General features: G+C 37.0%; 1 protein-coding gene and 1 long non-coding RNA gene across 2 annotated transcripts in view; one reads left to right on the top strand and one right to left on the bottom strand.

Moving 5' to 3' along the window:
- Positions 1 to 10: 10 nt before the first annotated feature.
- Positions 11 to 3,380, top strand: LOC149917580 (uncharacterized). Its single transcript, XR_016467900.1, has 3 exons — positions 11 to 165; positions 516 to 642; positions 2,782 to 3,380. It is a non-coding gene; the product is annotated as an uncharacterized LOC149917580 (long non-coding RNA).
- Positions 3,381 to 3,783: 403 nt separating this feature from the next.
- The window catches only part of UBE3C (ubiquitin protein ligase E3C), a 66,476-nt gene continuing 43,054 nt past the window's right edge, over positions 3,784 to 27,205 (bottom strand). Inside the window, exons 19-23 of the mRNA XM_031615959.2 lie at positions 16,840 to 17,052; positions 10,553 to 10,741; positions 10,387 to 10,453; positions 9,647 to 9,777; positions 3,784 to 7,109 (exon numbers count right to left, since the gene is read on the bottom strand). Of these exons, the coding sequence (XP_031471819.2) occupies positions 6,939 to 7,109; positions 9,647 to 9,777; positions 10,387 to 10,453; positions 10,553 to 10,741; positions 16,840 to 17,052 (771 nt within the window). The 3' untranslated portion in view covers positions 3,784 to 6,938. The remainder of the gene's footprint in view (positions 7,110 to 9,646; positions 9,778 to 10,386; positions 10,454 to 10,552; positions 10,742 to 16,839; positions 17,053 to 27,205) is intronic.

Consider the following 27,205-nt stretch of genomic DNA (forward strand, 5'->3'; position numbering starts at 1 on the left):
GGCCGTTTGCTCCCGCACGGCCGCGCGCACGCGAGGGTCGGGCGCCCCCTGCTGGCCGTGGGCGGTACTGCGGCGCGGGGCGCTCCATGGGGAGGGGTGGCCGCTTGCATTCGCCGCAACCGTGCGAGGGAGAGCGCCTTGCTCACGGCTAAGGGCTGCCTGCGTGTGAGTCAGTTTGACATTTTTCTGCAAAACACAGAAAACACAAAGATATTTCCTAATGAAGAGGAAGAAACAAGAGGTTTAATCATTAGAAAAATCACATAATTGTGTCTTAATTGGCTAACGCTTATCGTTGACTTAGAAGTGAGACATGAATACATTTCCCAAGGCACTGCGGAAAGAATGGTTGGTACAGCCACCAATTACAAACATCATTCACTGGGGTACCTTTTTTAACTTAATATCATTATCTGTGGTAGTTCAAAGGAAAGATGACAGGAACTCATTATATATGTATTTGTTTTCTTGATATAATGTTTTTTGCTGTCTAATTTCCATTCTCTGGGTTACAGGGAAAGGCAGAGGATTGCCATCAACACAGCAGATGACAAACCCAGCTGGGAGCACACTGTAGGGATCTGAGAGAGAGCAATGTCCGTATCCCCAAAACACAGCACTGCACGGGTTGTTATGGCCCAGGTACAGCTTCCAGCATTTACAATCACAGGTCCTGTGAGCAGGGAGAAATAAGTGCACAGGCTTCGTGCTGATGTCACCCCTAACACAGCAGCCAGGGCACCGCTCAGCTTCAACTCACCTGTGGTGTCCAGCTCCCCCTGTTGGTTCCTGCTGGAGTCACCTTTCCAAGATGTCAGCTCAGCCTTCAGCATTTTCCAGGTCAATGCGATCTGTTACGCATCCACCCACAGCTCAAAAGAAATATTGTGGCAATGGTTGCTTTACTTTTAAGAGGAGCACTCGGATAAAATATTCAGTTAACTACTGCTGAGCCACTTTCTCACCCAAACTTTCTCTCGTTCAAGCTGCGGAGTTCAGGTACCACAGAGAAGGGCTAAAAAACCCATGGTTTGATTTGCTCTCTATACTCAGTCCCACTCAATTCAGTTAAGATTTCTCGGGAGTATTACTTAAGTTTTAGCATTAGTCTTACAGTAGGACAAAAGTCCTCAAAAAAGAACTTGGCTACCCAAGAGTTTTAACACAGAGACTGCAAGATCCTCCTGTATGGAAATAGTTAACACAGATAAAAGGAGGAGGAGCAACTTTAGGTAAAGAGCCCAAACCACTTGCTTACCTGAAGTAATATCCTGAGAAGGACTTTAGTTGTAGGAAATGTTTAATTAGATCTGCTGATAAGACTAATAAAACAGAAAAACCAATAGCAGCAGCTGATAAGGTATGGTGGTTCTATGGGCAGTGGTGTGGAAGATTTGGGCAGACATGGGCTGGCATCTAAGTGTTGAGTCATAAGAATAAATCGTGCTCTTAGGGGATCTCCATTGCTCAGGAATTTTCAGCTCTCACCTTGGAACATGAGGCAAAGATCATTCTTCACTTTCACAGAAATTCAGCTGCCCAGAAGTTGAGTATTGTAGTTCAAACCCTCTGACTGTGAAGAACGAGAGATGGAGGGGCGTCTCCAGGGCACGATTTGTTCTACCCACCTTGGCAATGCATATCAGTAAAGGAAGAACCGACCTCTGGATCTCCAAGTTGCCTCTGCCATAGGTAGTGCCCTGCCAGCCACCTCCCAGATGGCAGAAGTTAAGCGAGGGCCCAACTGATAACTATAAGCTAACGATAGGATCGCGTGGCGATAGAATCACGTGGCATGAGTCCAGGAGATATCAGCATTTCACATTGTTCCCAGATTCGTTTGCTGGGATTTTTTTTAAATCATTTTTTATTACTTACGGAGGTCAATTATGAAAAGCCCATCAGAACATAAGAAAATGCTGCATTAGAGAGAGATTAATATTAGTTTCTTTGATGTGGTAATGGCTGTAGCCTTTTTGGCCTTAATGCTGCTTAATGAATCTAGTTTTTCTATTTACAGATTCTATTTTTGGTGTTAGCAAAGAACTTATGTATCAAAGACTGTTCTCACATCATTTGATTATAGTAATACTGGCAAAGCAATTCTGGAAAGTGCCACTTAATTAAATATAAGCACTAACTTTTTTGCTGATAGCTTATCAGAAACAATTAGACTTGAAATACGGGCAATGCACCTAACGTTTAAGACTTTGAGTAGAAGCTTTAAAAGCACAAAATAATCAATTATCATTAGAATTCTCCTGAGTTTTTCTGCTGAGCACAACCTGAGTTTTCAATTGTATGGAGCTTCTTAGGTAACCAATAGGATCCAAGTTTATCTGGATGCCTCTTTGTAACCAAAAGCTTGAGCAGAAAGGATGTTTTTGAGGAGTGGCTGAAACACTTCAGGATAGCTGGTGCTTTCCCCAGCTCCTCATAAAGCACCAGATATATTCTACTGATTACTTGGGGTGTACAGACAACATTCTAAGAACAGCTGCTGGCAGCCACAAGATCTCACAGTCTGTGACAAGTGCTTATTTCTTGCAAGGACAGCCTGATCAGCATTTCTATTAATTAATTTGATCTGAGATAGGCTTCCTTATCTGTACGCTAATGACAAATACATGTTAATTCTATGTCATTTTTCATCCATAACCAGATAGGTCTAACAGGTAAGTACATCTCAAGAGATGCACAGAACTCAGAGCTGTGCTACTGTCTGAAAGACAGAGGTGAAAAATACTATGCAGAGCAGTAATAGAAATCAATCAATTACAGATACGAAGATAGAAGGTAGTAATTTCTTCAGAAGGTGCGTTTGACAGCATACAGCAAAACTGCACAGCAGCTGATGAGAAATGCTTTTCCTGGATCTAACATTTGGATAAGCAGAATTAGCAAGATGATTTGCAATAACACCATCTGGCGAATGAACGTTTCCTTCTTCCGCAACCAAGAACTACGTGCAACTACAAACACAGAACAAAAGAGAAATAAAGCAAAACTATCTTTTGTAATGTCCAAATGTTACACAGAGTGAACTAATGGCAGCTCTGGGGAGGCAGAAAAGAATAATCATGAATATATGTGACATTTGAGCAAACCATTCCAATGAATTAAATGCTGCAAACAGAATACACGTTTGTACAGTGCAGCAGATAGTTTTTCAAAGAGTGTCAGTGCTCTCGAGTACAATGCTGAAAGGATGCACTGAGTCAAAGCTAAGCTTTATGGTCCAGGCTGGGCTCACAGTGGGAACTCCAGAGCCTGACAACTGAAGTTACACATCATGATGAGGATACAGACCAACTAAGAGTCTGTATCAGCACCCCTGTTGTAAGCTGTGGAATACTATCAAACTTTAGCCACAGAACTCCGCATGTATTGCAAAATGAAAGAAAAGAGTGTTTCTGCAAAGTTTCAAGAAAACTCAAATTATTTTATTCACAAAAGCAGAAGTCAATAAAAATATAGATATCCTGATCAGTTTTACAGACCATGTTTGTTTCTCCTTTACTGACAGGCAAAGCAACATGGGAAAAAAAAATAGTAACAAGCATTTACATCACAAACCATTATTAACACAGACTCATGTACATGAGCAAATAGATTTTAAAGTTTTTGCATATAAATACAAAAAAAATTACAATTCAAACAAAACACTCCAAGAAAAACAGCTCATTTTTTCTTGTTTTTTGTGCTGCATTCTTTTTTTTCAGTGATGGAAAGAGCATGTGCTGCATTATTGGCATTTAACAAATTGCTTCTGGCTTTAACTGCAATTTAGCATGATCTCACTGCATGGCTTGAAGTCCTTCTTTGATTTCCAAGCCCCTTTGTAGATCAAGTTAGGATGTTCCTACTAGACTCAAGTGATGCCCCTGTCCACACTGTTACTGACAGCATCAAGCAGCTCATTTTACTTCCAATTTGGAGCACCCCACAGAAAACTAACCAAAGATATCCTTGTTCAAACTTTTATCAGCTCAGTGTTCACTTGTGAAGCCGAAGACAAATCTCTCCTTGTAGATGGAAATTTTCCCCAGAAATAAAAAAGTGAGATCTGCAAAATGTACATAAGCATGGCTTCTTGGGATGATGGAAAATAGCAGTGATAACTAACAAGGCATGCCATTTCTGTGGGGCTTTAATATCCAGCAAGCAGAACTAAACTTACATCCAGAAGAATTCTCACCAAGAGACAAAGACCAACTGCTACATTTATTCTTTCATTTCTCTTTTATTCCTTTTAACTGTGGAGAGACAAAGAATTTGTACTCTTCCCATCATAAAGATGGATTTTTTTTTTAAGCTTGCTTTAAAGTTTATTTGAAAAAGGCAAAAAGAAAATGTTGCCATATTCCAAAAAGCAAGAACTGATCCAGGAAGAAAACACACAGAACTACTGAAACTGTATGGAAGGGCTGTCCTGCACAGACAGCAACTCCAAAACCGCAATTGGGACAGCCGAGCTGATGATCAAAAACTACAGTAATGTTTCAGGTTAGCTGCAGGCAAAGTGCTTTTTGCCTCTGCCTACCTAAACTCCGTGAGCATCACAACTGGGAAAGAACCCTGCACTTGTTTTAAAAAACAGAAAATCCATTTTCATATATAAACAATTCTTGCCATGTGAGAGCTACAAGAGATCATTTAAACCACTTAGCTCATCAGGACACGACTAACTACACTCACATTGTTTTTCATCCTTCCCTCTCTTATCCCTTAAAATATTCAGCAATAAAGCATGGATAAGCAGGATCTCACACTTCATCTTGTCTATATCATAAACAGTTGACAGTCAGAACTGAAAAACTTGTTGCCTACAGAAAACCCTACCCTCTTATTGCAGTCTGAGTACTTCTTCCTCCAGTCTACCCCACGTGTTGAACTCGCAGTAACAGAACACCACGCACTGCCTCCTCTTACAGAAGCTGGAAGCATACAATACCAGTCATGATTACACGGCGTGACTTCAACACAGTATTTGAATAGGGCTACTTTTTTATTACTGTTATTATTTTTTTTATTTTTTATTTTTACAAAATACAGATACAACACTACCAAAAGAATGAAATTGAAAAATAATTTCAAAATATTTAAAGCATTAGGTTATAAAATAAATAATGCTTTCAAGAAGCGTTCATGTTTTGCAGTTAAGAGGAGGCAGTTTCACTACTACCGATTTCTTTTTCAACTTCTTTACAAGTTTCATAATTTACGTAGAAAAAATATACATGAAAAGAATTCTGGGAAAACGTATAGGTTGGTTATGTATTATTTAATATAAATAAAAAGCCTAAAGCAAAACAAAAAAGAAAAACAATTACTTTATTTCTGTACATCAAGACTACAAACAGCATTTTAACACTCCATTTTTTACCCAACTTAAGAAATTATACATTTTTATATGGTTACCAGTAAACATCTTAAAACCACTCAATTTCCCCACATTTAAAAGGATATTGCTGGTTACTGCTTTTTAAATATGAAATCCAACAGTTTTCAGTAACAGCAATTTATTTCTTTTTTGCATAAGAGATGAATATAAAACTGATTGTAAATTTTGATGATTTAAAATATAAAACTAAAGTTCAGATGGATGCACTTATTAATCTTACAGTTTCAACTATAATTCCTTTTTCAAACTGACTGCAGTTCCCATACAAACACCCAGTGCCTACTACCAGAATCACAGAACCATAGGGATGGAAGGGACCTCTGGAGATCAGCCAGTCCAAACCCCACCACTAAAGCAGGTTCCCTACAGTAGGTTACAAGTAGGTCAGAGGATCAGTTCCTTCCACGTGAAACCAAGTTACTCCCAGAAATCAAGTTACACAAAGCAGCATATTCCCACCTACTTCTCTTAGCAAAAATACTGCAGGCAAATGGATGTGAAAGCTGTCTAATCACAAAAAATAATGAATTTGATTAGCAACTACAGCACAGATAAGGTATTTAGGATGGAAAAAAATGACAGGCGAAAGGAATGTGAACACCACAGGCTTCGAATATAAAAGAAAGCCTGATAACTTTGGTTTAAATAATTTTAATAGTTGTTACATGTGTATTTTTCTGAAGTGATGACTTTTGCATGTATGTGTGTATGCAACAGGAGGCTGATACATTAAATAAAATCTGTACAGGCACAAAAGACAGAAACAGAACAGAGAAAACGTGGATAGTCCTATCAGTTTATGACAGTGTTCAAGTGGTAATGACACAGCCAAAGGTTGAACTCAAAATAAGCATGCGAATCTGTTTTCTTCAAGGTATTTCAGAAAGCACAAATAAAATATTATAAACATTTTATCTCAGTGCCTACCATCTTTAGGGAAGGTAGTATCAAACAAAATCAGTTATGTCTTAATTGTAACAACTATGGTTTGTAAACAATTCTACAGCATAAATGAAGATGTTAGGATATCAGTAATGAACATTTTCGTCCTCTCAGCTGTGGGATATCTGCAAACATCTGCTTCACTTTCATCTAAAAGACTACTCACAGGATGTTAGCCTCATCTCACCCCGATGTGCTGCACGGTACACAACTTTAATGCCAGTTTGTGACTTTTTTCTTATGTTTGAACAGCACAAAGCCAAAGCTTCATCTTTGGTTAATTTCACTGAGATGCCACTTTTTTTTTTTTTTCTTACATGTGCTCTTTCTTCCCATGAACACAGAGAACAACTGCACTGCAAACAGCATTCAGTATTTTGAATCATCAACAGTGTCAATTTAATATTAATTAATGAAAGCTAACTAACAGATTGTGTTTAAAAATGAAACCTATTTGAGGGCATCTGATAAGACATAAGAGCTGCAGAAATTTACACTGAATTCCCTCAAAACTGTGTGGATACAGGTGCTGCTTATAGAATAGGCACTGGTTCATTCCTCTGCAGATCATCCAAACAAGCATCAGCTCAACTCAGCTTAGTTCAAATCCAGCAGCACATTCAATGGCATAGAGAAGCTTGCTCCGCATAAGATTTTCATCATAAAACTCAGGAAGCTTCAGCAAGTTCATGCAGGTACTGGCAGTAGGTAGCCTGTCTAAATCAGATCCTCCATTGTGAATGCAAAATGCAGGATATAACTCCTGGAAAATGCAAGAATAAAAAAAAAAAACATAACAAGAAATAAATACATGCCAAAAGCTAACCTGTAACAGCTGCCATAGTTTTCTAGGAAATAAATCATTAGATTAAAGACTGTCACAATGACATATTCAAATAGCATTTTCTTTCATTCCTGATGACCCCAAAAGCCCTCTTGAATAGGGTACTGCCTCTCCCTAATGAATTTTGATGGGGATGAGATAACTAGCAGAACACAAAGCCATTTATCTAGTTCTAAGGAAAAACAGTAATTTGTTGTTGTCCACACACTCTGTTCTGCAAATATGTGACACCACAAAACAGTGAAATATGAAGTGGAAATCATAAAGCAGCATGCAGAAAATCCTAGTTGTATTTGAGAGAAACAAAGGATCATGAACTTCAGACTCTTCTTGCAAAGCCTACCAAATGCATATGGATCCTATTTCTTCTGTAGAACAGGAAAACGATGCGTTCCCATCACACTGAAGTTATCTGAAATGCCTGCTGGCTGTAGGGAACTAGCGACCACTCGCAGGAATGGAGCTAAGTGGAAAAGGATGTTCTGTCGTGTTTGAACGATGTCATGTTTGTCATTGTACAATGACATCATATCATCTGTGAATTACACTTTTTTTCTTCCCAGTCAGGGAAGACATGTTCCAGGACACACACAAATTCCAACAAATGAAATTTTGCTCTAGCTAGTGAAGTGATGTGCTATGCCACTTACAACACTCTTGTGGTTGAGCTTAAAAGTATTCCAATTTTATCAATAAATATTACATGAGCATTTACTTATCATTTCAGAGCGATGCTCTGAGGAGAAAAAGGATGAATGAGTGACCAGACTACGTGGAAAGTATTACCACAGTTCCTTTCTCTGACATCCAAACAAACAAAACCCACCAAACTCCTAAACAAATAAACAACCCATGTTCAAACATACCCTTCTATGTTCCAAAACATTAGTCTGTTGGCATACTCCAGCTACATCAAATAAATTCTTCAAGCAGATGAGGCCTTCGTTTTACTTCTTCCCACCAAAATATGTGACCATTTTCTTTGTTAAATTCAATTGTCTGATAATTGTCTGATATATGACTCAGGCCTTTCTTGCTCTAAAGGGATTTCTGTCTGAACTAATCTCTCACTAAGCCTAAAATTTATTAATTTCAAGGCAAGCAGAACTAATGACTTGAGTAGACCTGTCCATGTGTAAGATTACACAAGTGTTTACACTAGTGTAGTCTGCAATTCTGGATCAAGCAGCAATATATATTCTTCAAATGAAGAACTAACTTTATTTACAGAAATTATACTGTTTATTCATAGAGTGATTACAAAATCATCCAGCTGTTAATGGGGTGAAACAGATGTGTACAATCACAGGACACTGTAATGATACAAATTTGTCAAATCCTAATTATTGCTATGATATGATTAACCATGGGTCTGAAGAACAGACTTTTGTCCCTTGGATATAATTCTGTATGTAACATTTTGTTTCAATAAATAGGATTCCCTTCTTCCGAGAAAGACCTTAGTGAGAAAGATATTTGTTACTCTAAAGCACTGCTTCTCCTGGCAATAAAGTATTCATTTGATCAAATGCTTGCCTAAGAAGTGTAGAACACTTCTGATTATTAGAAACTGAAAAAACCAGCCCAGCTCCAAAGGCAGAAGGTCAATGAGATTCTAAGCTAAATTATTGTTCAAATGGAGGCCTTAAAAAAAAGTATTTCATGGCTAAAATGCTGCATTTTTACTGTTCCTTTCAAAATGCTAATTGAATTCCTCTATTTTAGCTTTAAGAATGGAAAAATGAAGTTCTAAATTGGAATGTCATGCCAAGGGCACCATTTTTTGCATAATTAAATACTGCACAGCAGGAAACTGCAATAGTTTGGAACTGAGAAGTGTCATCAATTTATTATGTGACCTGATTTGAACTTAGCAGTTTTCAACCACGCTTTATGAATTATTATTTTTTTTTTGTCTGTAACAATCACATTTATTAAACTTATTAAACTTTAATTAGCCTTAGCAAATGTTATTCTGAGTCTGGCAGTGAGAGTTCCAAATTTTTCAACGATGCAAAGCTAGGCTGTGCTGTGTGTAAGCTATGAATGTCAAGACATTCCCTAGCCTGCTTTGTCTAGTCTGCAGGGAAGAAAGCTGAAAGGTGACCTCACTGCTCCCTACAGCTTCTGAGGGAGGGGAAGCTGTTGGACTCGATCGTTCTTGAAGATCCCTTCAAACTGAACCGTTCTATCTTAAAGTACATTAACTTTAAGAAAAGTGGAAATTTATACACGTATGTGTATGTGTGTGTCTATACATGTTTGTTGGTAAAGCCACGTTAACAGAAGACTTAGATAACCCATGTGAACAAATCATTGGATAACTCAAATGGCAAGCACCACACGAGTAATTGGCTTAACTCCTGCCCAGTGCTGCCCAGCACATCTACAGAAAAGCCTGTACTGAAAGTTCTAATGCTCAGAAAAAATGGCTAAAAAGTCAGGATGACATATACCTTAAACCCCAGAAGAGGTGGCCGAGAGCAGCTTGTTACAAACTTGAGTAGTTTGCGTTTCTCCTCATCAGTGAACCTTTCTACAACTCTCCAGAATGTTTTTATTACAGGATGGTCTGCTGCATAGCCACCTATAAAGAGATTTAAATAATTTACAGATAAAACAGTTTTATGCAAGAAATAAACTCTTCAGAAAACCTACCAACAATTTTGAAAACTGCAGAAAATCTCAACACCACAAGGTTTAAAATGCTAACCCTGTCATTTAAAGTATCTTTGATCACTGCATTTCTAGTGTCTCATTCATTGCTTATCCATGGCTACTCTCTCTTTTAGCTTCTTAACTACTAAGAAAACTAACAGTTTCAGTTATATTTATGGTAAATTCAGAGAAGAATGAAGACACCTTACATTTTTTTCAGAAAGAAGTATGAATTCTCTATTTGGGCTGAGAAATAAATGACCAAGTCATTTGCAGACTTATATTCTAGGCATCCAGACACAATCTCTGACTAACACTCTTTTAGAAAAGGAATTACATATCTTCTACTTATTTATAATTACTCAAATGTAAACATACAAAAAATAAACCAAACATCTGTCTCACAGCATTGATTAAATCAGACCCTACATTTAAAAAAAAACAGCATAAGAAGCAAATTGACTTATACCTTATCAGTCGTAACAGACTTTTTGTATTTTTTTATTATTTTTTTTAACCTCAAGTAAAGCATACACACCTGAATAATTTGTGAAAGATTTAAGGTCATCCAAACTAATAGGAACCTGGGCACCAGAGATCAAAACCTAACAGTGAAGGAAATCAGACAATTGTATTAGATGCAAAAAAAAAAAATCAACATCTGCAGCTTAAAGCAAGTTTGCTACTATTTAAAGTAGGAATACCTGTATTTCCTGTTGATCAAACATTCGTAGCCATTCCAGATTCACAACGTTGGCCAATCCCTGACGGAAAGCCAGGCAGTGCTGTCGGATCTGTTTGTTCAGCCTGTAGTCTGCCACCAGGTGGATGTACGCGATGCGGTTAGCGCTGGTCACAGGAATGTCTTTTCCACCCGGCTTCAGCTCAACCACCTGTAAAAACACAGCTAGCCTTCATCATCTCGATAAACTTCAATTCCATGAAGCTGGAAAACTGAACAGCACGACATTCTGATATGTGATTTGTGTTTTTAAGATTTACTAGAATGTATTCCAGAATATTCACCTCAAAAATCCAAGTTATAAGGACAGTTAGTATCTGCTTACTTGTGAGAGCAAGTTGTGTGGCTTTGAGCCTTCAGACCTAGGAATTAAGAAGCAAATGCAGCTTCATGCAACTGCCAACTGTCAGCTTCACTGAAGGTAGGTGCCCCAAATAAGCACCATGCTCATACAAGGCACCTTCCTTCTGTCTGAATTAGGAAAGCACTGCTTGATGGGTTGTGCTTTTCTGGTTAACTGTTGGTGGTTGTGAGCGCTGCAGCATCACATTATGGCAAAAGCAGTGTCTGCTGAGCCAAAATTAGGACTCTAATTTACAGGATGGTAAGCATTTGCAAGTCCCATTGCTGAAAAGACAAGTTATATATGTTCAGCAATTTCCACAAAAACAAATCAACCCTAAAACTTCTGGTTCTGCTGAGAAACACAGCTCTCATCTTTCATGTACGCACAGATGCCTTAGCATGGAAAAAGTAATGGAGAAAAACAAAGCAAAACAAACATACTGTAATTGCATTTAGACATCAACAGTAATTGTTATTATCAAAATGCCAATGATTTTTACGTATTTTACTCCTTACTACAGAAGGATAATTTTGCTAAATAGCAGCCCAATCTAAACAGACTGTTAGAGTACTAGAAGAACTAAATAACTGAAAAGCTGCAATACATTCAGCTTTGAAACCCTTCACAAAAATGCTTGGTTTTCCATTCTTCAGAGACAGGAATTTATTTATTTTTATTTTTACGACAGTGCATTTCAGTCTGGGATGATAATCCTTTCTTTAAAGTATAGAGAGTTAAACACAGGAATAGTTTTTCTTTTGCAACACGCTACCCAATAACAGAGCTCTTTAGTACTAAGGAAAACACAGCTCCCCAGGCATTCACACTTGTACCGATTTGTTTCTTTAAAGGCCAAAAGAGAACATTAAGATCTGTTAAGAATCTAAGAATATGACCTCCTAGATAACACAGGCCACAGAATTCTATTCAGAGATTCCCGTCTTTTACTTGATAAATCCACTGGTGTGTTTAAGCACAGTTTTAAGAGAGAGGCAATCCTGGTGTAGAGATTTGACGTGATGGAGAATTTACCACTTTCCTTAATAAGCCACAACAACCTGAATTGCGACAGGTGCTAAAACTATCTTCCTTTCCACCTTAATCCTGCAACTGCCATTTTGTTAAGCCTACAGTAAAACACCTCACCAGTATCCCACATCACCTCTGCGTGTGGGTAGTGCCAACTGTGTTTAAGTGCTGCTCCCTACAGGATGAAGGAGTAATACAAAGGTGTGAGTTTCTCTCACAGTGTTATGTCCTGGCAACCACCACACGCATTGCTTTGCTCCCTTTTGAGTGAGCTTCCTTCCAAAAGACCCTTTTGTATTTCAGAACTACAGTGCCACCTGTTCTTTTATCATTATTTCACCAAGTACAATTCCTCTCTCTGAAGCACATATTGAATTTGGCCACATAAAGCATACTTATATCTCCTAACTCATCAAACTTAAGATTACATAAGCCAACAATAACAAACAGTCATCATTTCATTTCCATACAATCATTTACGTAAAAAGATTCCTGAATTCACTTTCTCTCTAAAGTAACAAAAGGGAACTATTGGCAGTTGTTTTCAGATTCATCCCAACAGTTGGAGAACTAAAAGTTCCAGCTTTCCTTGCAGGTTAACAGATACAGGAGAATACAAACCCAAGCATATGCTTATGTTGTAATAGTGCTATCTTGACAGTGGATTAAAGGAAAAATGCATTCAGTTTTTAATAAAAGCTATTTTCCTATTCAGTTTTAAAGTCAAGAACACCAGTTACAGATTTCCTATTCAGAAAGACCACAACACAAGCTAATGAGTCTTAAGGTTTAATCAGCTTGCATTTTATTTTTATCCATCCAATTTCTGCCACTAGATGGTGCAAAGCAGTAACACACAGGTACAGGATGGAAGAGAGGCTTCCCAAAATGCAAATCCTTGTGCCATCACCTTATTTTCTATTCCGTAGATCTAAGTTAAATATATATATATTCCACTTTAATTTTGTTCATTATCATTTTAAAAAGCAACTGAATTATACATATTATTTAGGTGAGTGTTTGGATAATTCAGACAATACCATACAACACTGAATTTTATTCCAAACTCACAGAATGTGTCTTCAAAATAAAGAAAATATTAACATGGGATAGAAAAGTATCATATTTTTAATAAGCTGCTAGATGATTTATTTTCTAATTTTACTTTATTTTTTTAGAAATGTGGATAGAAGTGCTGCATTTGGCCTGACTCAAGGTTACAGACACCTCCAGTTATTGTTGCGCACACTTCTAATTTGCACTTCAAACTTTCAAGGCTATAAATTCGATTATATGTTACTGCAAATACATGCTTCTAGAAACTGCACTCAGCTTACATTCATATTCCCATTTAGAGTATGACCATTACAGTTTGTAAAAACTATAAATACATACACACTTTCTATACAGTTGCATTTTAAGTGAACAGTTCAGACAAGCGTTTGACTTATATCTACTAGTTTGAACATAGAATAAAACAGAAATACATACACACACAGAAGAGAAACAGTAGAAAACACCATTCAGGCAGAATGAATTCAGGAGATTTATCTTCTGGCTCACTGAACTACCACACAAAGCTGCTTTGCAATGCCTTTAGGGGCAATCAGTGGCAACTCTAATAGCAAACAAACGTAAGTCTTGCACAGATGTGATGACTGGCTTCCCAGGCTTATAGTGAAAAAGGGAATATTTAGGGAGTGAAATACTTTATGAAAGAATAAGGGACATGTCACCTAGGCATTCTGAAGTATGAAGAACCTTTCTTTGTATTTGACTTAAGACAAGTAACCTATGTAACTTCAAAAAGCATTCATTGTTTTAAATAAAGTCAAGAACTCTTACAAGCCTGTTTTTAGTACAGGTGAAAATATTCTTATTTTCTCTTGGTCTCCAATCAGTTTTTTTTTGTTTTTTTTTTTCTTTCACACCATCACTAAAGATTTCCTCCATTCTGGAAACATGCAGATAAAGATCTTCTTTCTTCCCCTATCATTTGCCTTCCAGATGTTCAGGCAGGAGTCTCAGGTAGGAAACTGCATTTGAATGTCTAAGAATGCAATTGCTATAAGGATTATAAATCTGCCTGAGTAGGATCAACCGCAATCTAAACATTTTGCTTCTCAAAAGACTTCCCGTATCATCCATCCACCCACTGCATCCTCATAACAAGGCCACCACAGAAGAAACTTCCATGGTTATTTTTAAGACTTCAAAATCATCTCTCATGGAAATTTAAAGGCAAAAAACTCTACTTTCACTTGTCAAAATATCTGCAGTAACAAAAACAGCATTCACATCTGCTTTAAAAAGCCGTGTCCTGACATCAATTTTTACACTCTGGACTTCACAGAAACTGCTGTCTTATAGTTCTTTTGAGACTTCTTACTTACTTACTTACTGTCATTTTATACAGCTGATCTAGCAGCTGAAAACTAGGCTGGTATCACTGCATTAGATGGTTCTTCATCAAAAATTAAAGCCGTCTAGTGTTGGAAGGTAAGGTTGATGGCAGAGCTCCCCTAATTAACAGGTCTAATGTGCAAATTATTAAGTACCTTTTTCAACTTCTGGTGAATGCACTTTGACAATAGTTTAATGGGATCTAAAAGCACATTACAGGATTGGAATCAATACTCTGATAATAGAATTTCTATCTTCTACCACTGACAGGCAATAGAGCCCCTTCTGAATGTGTCTTTCATTGCAGATAATGTTTTTGTGCCACCATTGCTGGATGGACACTGTCACAAGGATAGCTATTTACAATGATAGATTTATGATGCATTTATTGAGCACTAATTCATTAGTCACTAAAGTGGTTGTTTAGATGAAAACAGGAGATAATGTACGCTGAACATAAGGAGTGCAAATTAAGCTCTTTTCCCAAAGTGAATTAGCCTTACCTTGACACAATCAATTAGTATGCAATGGTTACAAGTCAAATACCAGACAGAGTATTTATCCACAAGGTTTATTAAGATAATGAAATGAAATAGAAGAAGCAACTTGCTGCATTAAAACAAAGAAGATACTGAAAAGAACCAATTAGTTGTATTGAACTACACTAAAATATAGTCTCATTAAAAGACAGTTAATACTTCAAGAGTATAGTGTTCTCTCTCCAAGTATAAACAGCAACAAAACATCAGAGTATTTCATTTAGCCTATGTTTCATTTAGTTATTCAAAAGCTCACATTTAACCTTTCTTTTAAGGTTATGCCAAGTAAGTAAAGGCAAATACACACTTATTACAAGTTCTGTAGCAGTAGGTGCCACTGGCATCACGTCTGTCCTGTGTCTTAACGTGTTATTTCTGAGCTACTTCACTTTTCTGTGTCCTTCTACCCTACTTGTTGAGGTTGGTTCTAACTTGCTGGTATGGCTGAGTTTTTTAGGATGTATGCAGTGGACATACATAGTACGGAAATTACCACCTTTACAGAAGATATTAACGATTTTTAATTTATAATTAGAGGCAAAATTGGATTGCGTAAATGAAGCCACACAGAATACACACAGTTACAGACCAACAAGAAAGTCCAAGTTTACATTAGAAACTGTCATCTTGTATTCTTTGCAACCCAATAACCAGATGCACCTATAGCACAGAAATGAATTCAGTATAATCAGTCACTTACAGTCACTCTCCGATATGATCCAGGAACCCAAAATCGGAGGCTATTATTTTAAAACTGCAATACAATCCACATTTTAACAGCTTCCTAAACGACAGGAAATTGGTAACAGGATGGTAAAGACCAACTCTAAGCTTGATGCTGTTAAGACAAGTCCTGGACAGCAATCTGGCTATGATTTAAACAGCAATAAAAGAACTTGACATCACAATTGCAAAACTCTGCTACTGCATCTCAGTGGTACTACTGCTTCTGTGCAAGCATGCCCAAGCCAAGCCTTCCTCAGCCAGCAGGAACCCAAAGAGAACTGGATTCTCGCTTTGAGAGTTTTTTTTATTTCTTCTACAAGAAATAAGGCCTGAATCAGGATGCTGCTGCACATCATAATGATGTCAGGTCTACTATTTGACCCAAATATTAATTAAAGAGCATTAAAGGAAGGCCACAAGCACACCATTTTAGATTTTCAATAGTCAAAGAGGGAGCGTGACAAAGGAGATTAACTGTATTACCACACGTCTGCATTCTTTTCAAGCACTGCTGATGTTTGTTTTCTACTATGAGCACAAGTGATCATTAGCCTTCACAAGAGAGTAAATAAGCCATGGTCAAGTCGTACAGTGCAACTGCACTACAAATTCAAACTTACGGACCTGAATAATCACTTCCAGAAGCAATGAATTCCACTCTGACTCACTGGTGGCTCAGTCCCCCAGAAAAATGAAAATGTTTTTCTCTCAAAATTAAGGTTTCATCTCAGGCCCTCTCCTCTGAGCACTGGTCAGCTGAATTAACTCTTATCTCACAAGAGATCACTTATTTAAAAACATCAGTTTTTAACTCCAATTCCAAAATCAAACAGTTCTTCTATAGTCTACTTATCATCTAACTTCTGCAATTGTCTGAAGTGGAATCAAAGAAACACTATTTCATTCAAGAAGTTATGTCAGACAACAGAACTTTTCACATCCGTTAGAAAATCATCACTATCATTTATTATTTAAACTCCCAGATCCTTCCTATCATCGTCAAAAGCACAGTTCCAAAGTACAAAGTTAGTTATTTACTACTTCAAACACTGAGTCAGAATCCTACAGGTGCCTCACAACAGACAGCATCTGTAGCAGTTATTCCTTATCACTTTCAAAATAAAAATAAAATTAGTAGAGATATTCATATTCCACCAGGCATACATTAAAGAAAAAAAAAACAAACAACCCAAAGCCACTCCTTACCTGTGCTTCCCCGAGGTCATTGTTTACTACAGTGAAGTTTAGTCCCAGTTCTTCTACATCTCCTTCATAGCTCTTGAGAAAAAGCAAGTTTTTGTACATTTCTGGATCCAATGAAGCTAAATGATGAATGTCAACGTCGGCACTTGTCCCCAGTAATTTGGAGAGGAAAAAACTAGCAAAGGGCAGCTCCACGAGCATATTTTCATAAAGAGCCTGAAAAGCAAAGCAATTAAAAGCACATTACGTTTCACTGTGATACATGCAAGAATTACAAATGCAGCTGTCTATTTCTCAGCTCAATAATTCAGTGCCTGAATAGGATCTTCTAGTATGGCAATAGCACAGATATGGCATTAATTTTAAAGAGTTTCAACTTAGTTTTGAAATTTGAACGTCTTTGTGAAATAGAAAGCTCCAAAATTTTACAAATTAATGAAGTGATGACTTCAAATGCAAGGTCACCACTTATTTACCATTGATCTTTGTGTCCAAAGTATTATAGCAAACAGGAAGAGCATAAATTGTATAGATTTTTTTGCAAGAAAAACTATGCTTCTAAAAAAAAAAAAGAAGAAGCTTATACAGATTCATTGCTGCGTATCTGATGAATGATGGTACTCCTGTTTATGTTTAAGTGGAGAACTTGTCACACCTGTACTATACGTCCCGTTCTTCCTACACCTGGCACTGTTACACTGTCTAATGACCAATGAATCAGAAATGAGTCTGAGCTGAACTTGCAGTATTCGTCAAAGAGAAAATGTATATTTTTAATGTAAAGTTTAAAACTTCCTCAAAGATTACTGAAAATAGACAAGATCACAGAAACACCCAGTTGATTCGATGCACACAAATATATTACAGTTCAGTGCACAGCAAACAACTTTGCACATTTTTCACATAATCATAAACAACTTCTTGTTGACTGGAAAAAAAAAAAGACGTTTGGGGAAATCCTTCAAAAGAGAGAGATGGAAACTTTATAGCTAGGAAAAGCAAGCATGAAAACATTTAGAGAAAGCTTACACAAGTAAGACAAACATAAAAGACCTTCCCTTTCAAAAAAAACCCTGAAATACACTGCCTGCCTTTCCTATTGTCCAGCTATTTGCCACGCTACACCTCATATTTTTATACTATCATTACTATCACTGCCAGGCTGATCAGGAAAGGCATCATCAACACAGCACCACTGTTTGCTCTCTGCAAAAGCCATGTTTTGGCATTACTTAATTCTTAATGCAGCCTGCTGTAAGCTTAGTAAACACATAAATCAGAACAGCACAATGAACATAAAGGAGAAGAAAGAATAAATGTAGCTGTGATCACTAAATGATATTCCAAAGACTTCAAGAAAAATATTCACAATTCCTTAAACTTTTGAAAGAACAATTCTATGAGGTGAGTTAGACCTTGCAGAAAGAATTGATAATAACGAGTTCAAAGCCAAAGGGTGCATTATATTTAGAGCTATATGATTTATCCAAGGTGTAAAGTCGAAATCCTCATTTGTATAGTTGACTTTAAAAGCAAACTGGAGGGATAAATCATTAATTTGCAATGTATAAGGTCAGTGTTTGCTGTTCCTGCATTAGTAACAATAAAGCTATTGTAATTCTTTAAATATATCAAAGCTACCCAGATTTAAAATGGGATTCCATCTATGACTCATAAAATGTAAATGCAGAGGTGCAATTTTTTACACAAGGCAGGTTTAAGCCTTTAGAGCATTTAATATACAAGGACTAATAAATGATAGCACTAAAAACTATGATCACATCAGCTAAATGGATTATAAATTAAATTTCCATAATGTATGCAACTGAAATACAAATGTAGACATAAATCAAGGTATTTTCTAAACACAGGTTAATTACACAAATTCAAAACCTGTCTATTTTTTATGCAAAACAATCCACTTAGCATTTTTCAAACTGGTCTGAAGTCTCAGCACTCACAACACTTGATCCTAGAAGCCTATCAATAATTCCGTGTCGGGAAAAAAACAGCAATAGGTATATTGAAGAAACTTGTATGTTATTTTTCAAGTGTCTGTCTCTTATGAGTGTTTATTGCTAGAAATTGTGCCAAAATGATTTGAAATAAAAAGGATTAATTATACTAGAAGCTTTTTAATATAAGTGAGTGCAGCTGCAATGCAATTAATGCAAATCGTGACGCTATCAGGAAAATAAATGTGAACAACATCACTGGCTATTTCTGTTTGCTGCCAAATAACTTCAGTAATTTACTACATTAAGAATCAATAAAAAAATAATGCTTTTGAAATGCATCGCTATTAATCTTCAGGTAATTCCAAAGTGAACATTTATAACTTCATCTAAAAACTATATAAAGCATTTTTAAATAAACTGAATTTTGCAACTTGAAAATAACTTTAATTACTACCACTCCTTTTAGCTAAGTAATTGCAAAGTTAGAAGCAAATTATTTTTGGAATCAAGACTAAGAGTAATGTTTTAATTAGTATAAAAGTCAAGCTGTCCTAATGAAGTTGAAGAAAAAAAGGTCAGTAAAAAACTGGTAAATAATATCATGAACTCAATCCTGTAAGGTGCAGCCAGCACATAGATGTAAGGGGAGAGATCCACTCCTTCCTTCATAATCCCTTAACAAATTGTCTTGGGAGCTACTGCTACCCAGTTTTGAGCTGTTTCCTGCCCATCCAGCTCTCTGAATTGGCTGTCTGCAACAGGAACATCTACAGGTGGGAAAGCACGACCACCTCTTACAGAGGTAACCAGCTGTGGGGATGGATGAGCTTCAACGTGAAGGTCCCAGCCTACCCAGACCATCCTCTATGTTTACATCAGGAGAGCTGCACAAGCAATGCAACGCTCCTAGGTGACACAGTGAAGCTCAGGCTGGACAGGGCACCTGATGGAGCTGTAGGCATTTCTGCTCGCTGCAGGGAGTTGGACCAGATGGCCTTTTAAGGTCCCTTCCAGCTCAAACAGTTCTATGAGCCTCTTGGCTGAAAGGCTGTGTTTTGCTGAAAGGGCCAGGATTTGCTGAAAGGATCTGGATTTCCCAGCATTATTTCAAACTCACCCAGGTTACATTACAGAAAGTAGCTTTCAGTTAAAGGAACTTCAGACATTTTCCTTCTCCTGCATGCACGAATGTTTGTAGAACACAGCAGGTGATTAAAAAAAAAACAACAACAACAAAATAAAAAAAACCTACTGTGGTCACTAAGTTCTGACTTCACACACACAAAGCATGAGGTCCAAAGTCTGAAGTTTCTCTTTTTAACAAGATTAGCTGGTTACAGCTACAGTAAAGCATTTGTACACAGTCTGGTTCACCTAAAATTGATTGCAGTATTGACTAGTTATGAAACCCTTTACTCGTTTCAGCAACAATCTGGTAGTCTAACCTGAAAAAATATGAGGGTATTACACTGAGATACTTAAAAATACACTGAATGCATTTGTTAATTATCTGTGATGTCAGGGGGAACAGCTCAGGCAAACAACTTTCAGAACACAGGCATGTCAGCAGCTCTAATGCATCTCAGCCACAGGCAGCATCTAGTAAGGCAGGTAGAAATATGCAGCATGCAGTTCTCAGGGCGAGGAGGGCTCTTCCTTGCTTTCAACATAACAAGAACTGTATCTGAGTGGGACTGTGGCATCTACCAGAACACTATCCAAGCACTACAGGTCCCACAAAGTACCTGTTCAGGTACACCTACCAGCTTGTTTTAAAACTGGACAAAGTTTGGAGCAGTCAAGTCACTTCCTACAAACATACAGACACATCAGCATCACACAGGAGAGGGCACAGGACAGCACAACACGCTGAATGAAGCTCCAGTTGTGTCAACAACTTCACAGGTGAGCCAACTAAACCTTCCTGACTGTGAAGCAGCTTTACTGCTTTTACTTTCAGGTCTACAATTAATTTTCTCTTTTATTATTTCAACTAAACTCTTTCTTGGTAAAACTAATTAATCACTCTTCCTACCCTACATTAATCCTTCACAGCCAAGAACTGCATACAAAAACTAAAACAATGCTACAGTCACACCCCTAGAAAGATGCAGGGCTTATGGGCCGAAGCAGTAAATGATGGGGCTTCAATTCAGTTACTTCCCTAATCAGCCCTCGAGACCTCAACCTCTTGTATTTCAGTCATTTTAAACAGTTACTATTAAATAATACTTAGCACTTACAGAGTGCAATAGATCTTCAAAGCTGTACAGAACCATTAATTAAAATGGTAGAAGAATGGCAAAACCATTACAACTTCCTTCTACTGCATTATTTATATTCTATATATATTTCACCATAGTCAAAAATGCTTTGTGGCCAGCAAACGCTTTTCTACCCTAATGATAAAACTAAAAATATAAGATCCGTTAAAATTGACATATGCCCACATTTTTGAAGCACTTTTAAAATTACTGTTTAGCAATTTTAAGGTAAAATAATTTCTTCAAGATAGACTCAATAATATCCTTTAAAGTTGGCAAAATCAAACTGATATGGCAAAACAGGAAAATAAAATTACTTATATTAAATGCTACAATGCAGTATGTCTGCTGTTTGGTAGCTCTAAGTCACTTTCTCAGTCTCTGAGCTCTACAACAGTGATTTATATCACATAAGTAATGGATAATGCAGTACAGTAACTTCTCTACATGACTACAAAAATACACAGCACGCTTACTATTCAAATACCATTTTTTAAAAAGGAGTTCACATTTCTACAGCAAGATGCCTATGAGAGAGCTTTGTTCACACCTCCTGCAGCAGTGTCAGTATTCCCAGCTTCTAAACTATTATTTTCAGAAACAACTCGAGCCATGTGCAACTCGTATTACATTTGATTTCCCACGCACTGGAATTTGAAAGTCAACAAGCACACGTCCACAGCAACTCCGAACATCTTGGGTAACAAGAGGGGCTTGCCTGCCAGCTTTGCTCTGCTCAGTGTACAGACCCAAAACTGATTACAGGAATTTGATGAGCATAAAGTGAACTCACCACTGACTCATGAACACATCACCATTTAAAAGCAAGGATACATTTCCAGGCACTGTTGGAGCGTAACAGTTTTAACAACCTTGAGTTCATTTTCAATTTAAAAGTGTCACGTCACTCAAGTAATTTTATTCTAAGAATTTAGAACGCAATTTTATTACATGAAATTTTATTACCAAAATGGAACGTTTCAGAAATTTTGGTAGTAGCAGAAAATCATCATTCAGCAACTAGGTACTTTCAGACTATTTTTATAGGAACAGTTACCTCTGTAACTTAGGCTGCATATACAACATAAACTGCAATCAATATCTATTGGGATAGAGAAGGGTTATAGGTACCAGATAACTGAGAGTTAATCATTCCCTACCGAAGTTCCTGTAAATGCTTAATAGATTTTCTTGACTCAAATTTAAACATAATTTAATAAGAGCAGAAGATAAAAGGTAGACATCTCCTCTTATTTAAGTTTCAATCTTCAGAACAATTGGAACGCTCACTACTAACCTCTGGATGGGCTTCTAAGATAAATCTGTATTATAAGAGCAGTGAAAATAGTCACTTTCAAAAAGAGTTCAAATCCAATAAAGAATTTCAGTAAATATTCCAAACTTAATTGATTTAAATGGATGTAGGTGTTTCCAACCATGAAAAAAGATCAGGATACCATTACCGCACACTCTGTTTATTTATTCCCTGTCTAGGAACCTGATTTAGAGGCAATAAAATGCAATCAGTACACAAACCAGAAGCAGGAATCATCTGCTAATGGAACTTTTAATTGAGGAGTGACCAGTGACATGAGGTAATTCTTTCCATGCAGAACTCCTTGCAGAGACCTCTGTGCACTTTATCACGGTAAACAATCACTAACATATGCATTAAAGAAAATTTAAATACATTATGACCCAATAAATATCACAATCAATCAATACACATTTTTCCTTCCCAAAGATTTAGAGTTAAAATACCACATTTTGGTAGTCTTTTAGTGCTAGACATATATTTACAAGGTTAGTACTAGCATAGCTATTTGTAATCAAAAGATAATTGGTTATGTTAAATGAACCAGTACACAAAGGGACCGGCAGGCTGAATAACCATGTCAGAAAACAGATTCAAGATAGCTTACATCTACATTCATAATAAGGAAATAACTTCCACAAACAATCAATTTCGCTCTCTTACAAAATCAGAAAGGATCTTAATTAAAAGGACAACAAGCAAAAGGAAGGGTTGGCCTAAAAACTGAAAGAAAAAATCTTCAGCCATTAGAGAAACAGAAGAAGAATAAGTACTGTGTTTGATGCACCATCCTACCAAATACTGAAATTACACGATGTCCAGTTCTTCTAATTGTTTAGTTTTCTTGCTTTTTTTCCATACGTGCTTCTGGTTCAAAAAAGGTATACAGAAACACTTGCTTTTAGTTTGCAACTCTTTACATGCAGATTTAAGATCTTAGGATCTGATCTAGATACTGCTGTGAAAAACTCCCATTGATTCAAATTATTTTAGACAAGGTCCCAGTATAATAAAGAACTACTTTAGTTTTTCTGCAAAATCAAGACACTGGTAATCTGCAAATTGCACTTTCTAGCCAGGAATTATATTCTGCACAACAAATGAGCTCACCTGCAACAGCTCCATGCAAAGCTATAAATTGTAACTACATGACATACTCTTTAAGATACAGAAAAATAAGCTGAGTATGATTAACAATTCCTCGTTTAAGTTCCACCACTAAAGCAGTAACAATCTACTGCTATACTTAGTTCTTTATGCTGCCTTCCCAAACATCTAAGATGAAACTAAGTTTCTGACAAAACAAATCTGAACCTTTTCAGAAATCCAATGAAAGACTGCAGACTGTTGTACTGCTTAGGATAAGAGATCTAATACTGTATTTCAAAGGTAGTTCTTATGTTCTTCAGCAAAATTAAAGCACAACTTGCTTATTCTATTCAATGTGCTAAATTAAGGAAAGAGAACTGGAGATGGTTGAGTTCAGTATAACTGAAGTTGAGTGCATTAGACTAGTATCTCCAGCTTCAGTCTGTCTCCTAGAGGAAGGCATCCATTGCAGAGCCATGTATACAGAAACCAGCAAGTTTATGTCCAAAAGGAAGGAAACTATAAAAATGATCATTCTTTCTGTGGATTTTCTGCCATGTAATTAAACTAATGCTAATGTATCATCAAACATAACTAAATTACCATAAGAATTATCTATACTTGATGTAAACTAATTCTAAATGCAAAGAATGGGAGCCAAATGGATGGATCCAGGCAGTCAGTGGTGCCCAGTGACAGGACAAAGGGCAGTGGGTACAAACTGGAAAACAAGAAGATCTCAACATGAGAAAAACCTTCTCAGGGCACTGGTACAGGCTGCTCAGAGCAGTGGTGGAGTCTCGTTCTCTGGAGATACTCAAAACCTGTCTGGATGCTCTCCTGTGGAATCTACTGTATAGAACTGCTTTAGCAGGGGATTGGACTAGATGAGCTCCAACTGTCCCGTCCAAGCCCTATGGTTCTGTGATTCTATTCTTTTGGACGTGGTGTTGAGGGACATGGTTTAGTGAGAACTATTGGTGATCAGTGGATGGTTGGACTGGGTGATTCTATGGGTCTTTTCCAACCTTGGTGATTCCATGATTCTATGATTCTATGAATGTCCTCTTCCTATCACATTAATGACACGGAATAAATGCAAAATTTAAGCAGGAAAGGCAGAAAGACAATATAGTTGGTATACAAGACTCAGCTTAGGCCTGATCACAGTGAAGTTCAGATTTAAATTCTGCAACTGACACTGTCTTCCTGACCCCTGCTTCTGTTGAAGTGATTAATAATGTTTCCGACTTTTCATGTTTGCAGCAGATATTCAAAAACCAGTCGAAAGAAAACCCTCACTTCAGATTCTCAGATGCTGTTCCCAAATTCCCCTTCTCCGGTTCTGCCCCTCCAAGATTTGGCTGCCTGCCAACACAACTTTTGTTGATTCTAGAGAATCAAGTCTGCTACATGCCAAAGCTGCAACAGGAAAGTCTGCACGTGGAAAGATTTTCAGCACTGATATAATATTACTGCTTGCGGAAAGAAAGCTAACCAAACTGGGTGCTTGCTCACTGTCCAATCATACCTACTGTGAGAGCAAAAGGATTGCAACATCCCATCCTCATCTGTGGAAGTCTACATGAGTCAAGTCTTTACTTCTCAGAAAGGACAAGGAAGGATTTGGGGATAGGGCACCTCTGTCTGAATGTCCCTGACAGCACGTGACACCATCAGCTCTCAGGGTTCAGGAAGCCACTACTGTTCTTCCAGCAGGGGAAATGAAAAGGTTCCAGCTGCAAAGCCCTCCAGTGGTACAACACCACCACACAAGGTGCTCGTGGTAAGCTTAGCTTCTGCTTTCAGGAAAAGGAGAAGAAACTGCTTAAAAAGCTTTAATGTTAAAATAATATTTACATTGCAGAACGAAGTCATTGAAAGTTGAGAAACGTAAACTTTGAAAGTGTTTGAGTAGCTGCTGGTTAAGCAAACTCATTTCTATATTGGTTGGGTTTTTTTGTTGTTTTTTTTTAAGAATGGTTTCAGACAATATAAGCGACTACATGATCACATGGTATTTTATTTTTTTTTTTTAACAAGACCTTTTCCTCATTGAGCCATCAGTAAAAGCTGTTTGGACAGCCACGCAGTTTGTGCAAGATGGATTTGAATTTCTTCCCTAACTACAGAAGTTAGGGAAGACAGAAATCTAGACAATGAGTAACTCATTCAAGGGTGACAATAATTTTTAAATGCACAATTTTTATATGCACAGTTTTTAAAGACAAGTTCTAAATCTTCTGATGTTTCTATTTCTTACCTGATCAAGTAACACAGAAGATGCCAAGCTGTTAAACAATTTCCAGATGAGAATAAAAAGTGAATTAGGTGCAAGCCTATGGTACTGAAAGCTGAGTGGTGGTTACCAAGAGACAGAGAATTTCGATAAATTATTATATTTTAATGCATTTGTTCTCTGGTAGTGTTGAAACTTGTTAAGTGAGAGTTTTCGATGGCAGTGTTCTTTACATACCAGTTTTCACAAATAAGAAATTGCTGTGGATGCCTGATTGCTTCCTTTGCTATATATCTGCTATGTTTGCAAAGAGGCTTTTAATAACCTACTATTGCTCTCAAATAACCCTGTGCAAAGCAAAAAATGGACACATTTCTGAAAACAGGTCAGTGGGTGTTCAATAACTTAACTGAGACCACAATACTGGCAGGTTTTGAACTGTACGGCCGTGCCTTATCTTTCTGCTGAATTCATCAGGTCTCTAAATACATGACTAAAAAGGTGTCTGTGCACCTGGATATGGGTAATTATTAAATGATGCTGTCAGTTCATACCTTATGTAAACATTCTGCGAATACAAAAACAATTTATGCCTTCAGAAAGTTAAATAATAGACCTTCTGATTTTAAAACGACAGAAAACTGTACTTGCAGCAATCTACAGGAGATTAAAATATCCCCTACATCTTCTGTCTGCGGTAACATTTAAAATTCAATTATAGAAAATGTGTTCTTTTGTCAGAAAAAATTAAAGATTCAAAGTTACAAACATTTTATTGAAAAGATTCCTCTTGCAACTACACACACAAGTCTGTAGGGCCAGACTACGTAGGTTTCTTCCAATCTACAAAGAACATCCATCTATTTCAGCAACACACGTTTGTCAACATACTCTTAAGCTTACAGCTGGATTAAAATAAGGACACCGACCATATGTGAAATCTCACTGCAGGACTTTAAGCTCCAAAATACTTCTTGCAGCTAAATGAGACTTCATTTTTAGTACGTTCCATTTTAGATTGCAGAATAGCAATCAATACCTTTTTTTTTTTTCTGAAATAGAACTTGTATTCTAAACTTTCACAATTATTAGCTTTAGAGAATAATTTCAAGGACTCAGGAATACTCTCAATATGAAATATGATCACAGATGAAAATGAATGAAATAATGTAATGGTTTCTTTAAAAAAAAAATTAAAAATAATCTAGCCCAGCAGGGGTTTATCAGCCACTGAAAGTCTACAATAGCAAAACAGCAAGCACTACAGCTTTAAAAAGATATAAAATACACATGAAAAAGAACCCAAGCAGAATTAGTGAAACTATTTTTAAATACCTCATAAATATTGTAAATGCTCATAGCAAATTTTAATGCTGTAAGAACTGTACCTCATACAGCCAGGAACTGTTTGGTTCTGTAAATAATCTCAGAGATCCCCAGTGATGAAAATCTAAACTGGAATCAAATTTCAGAACGTCCCATGCTAAAAATCATCACAAACATA

Source organism: Phasianus colchicus, chromosome 6, assembly GCF_987193195.1.
Source record: "Phasianus colchicus chromosome 6, bPhaCol1.hap1.1, whole genome shotgun sequence".
NCBI lineage: Eukaryota > Metazoa > Chordata > Aves > Galliformes > Phasianidae > Phasianus > Phasianus colchicus.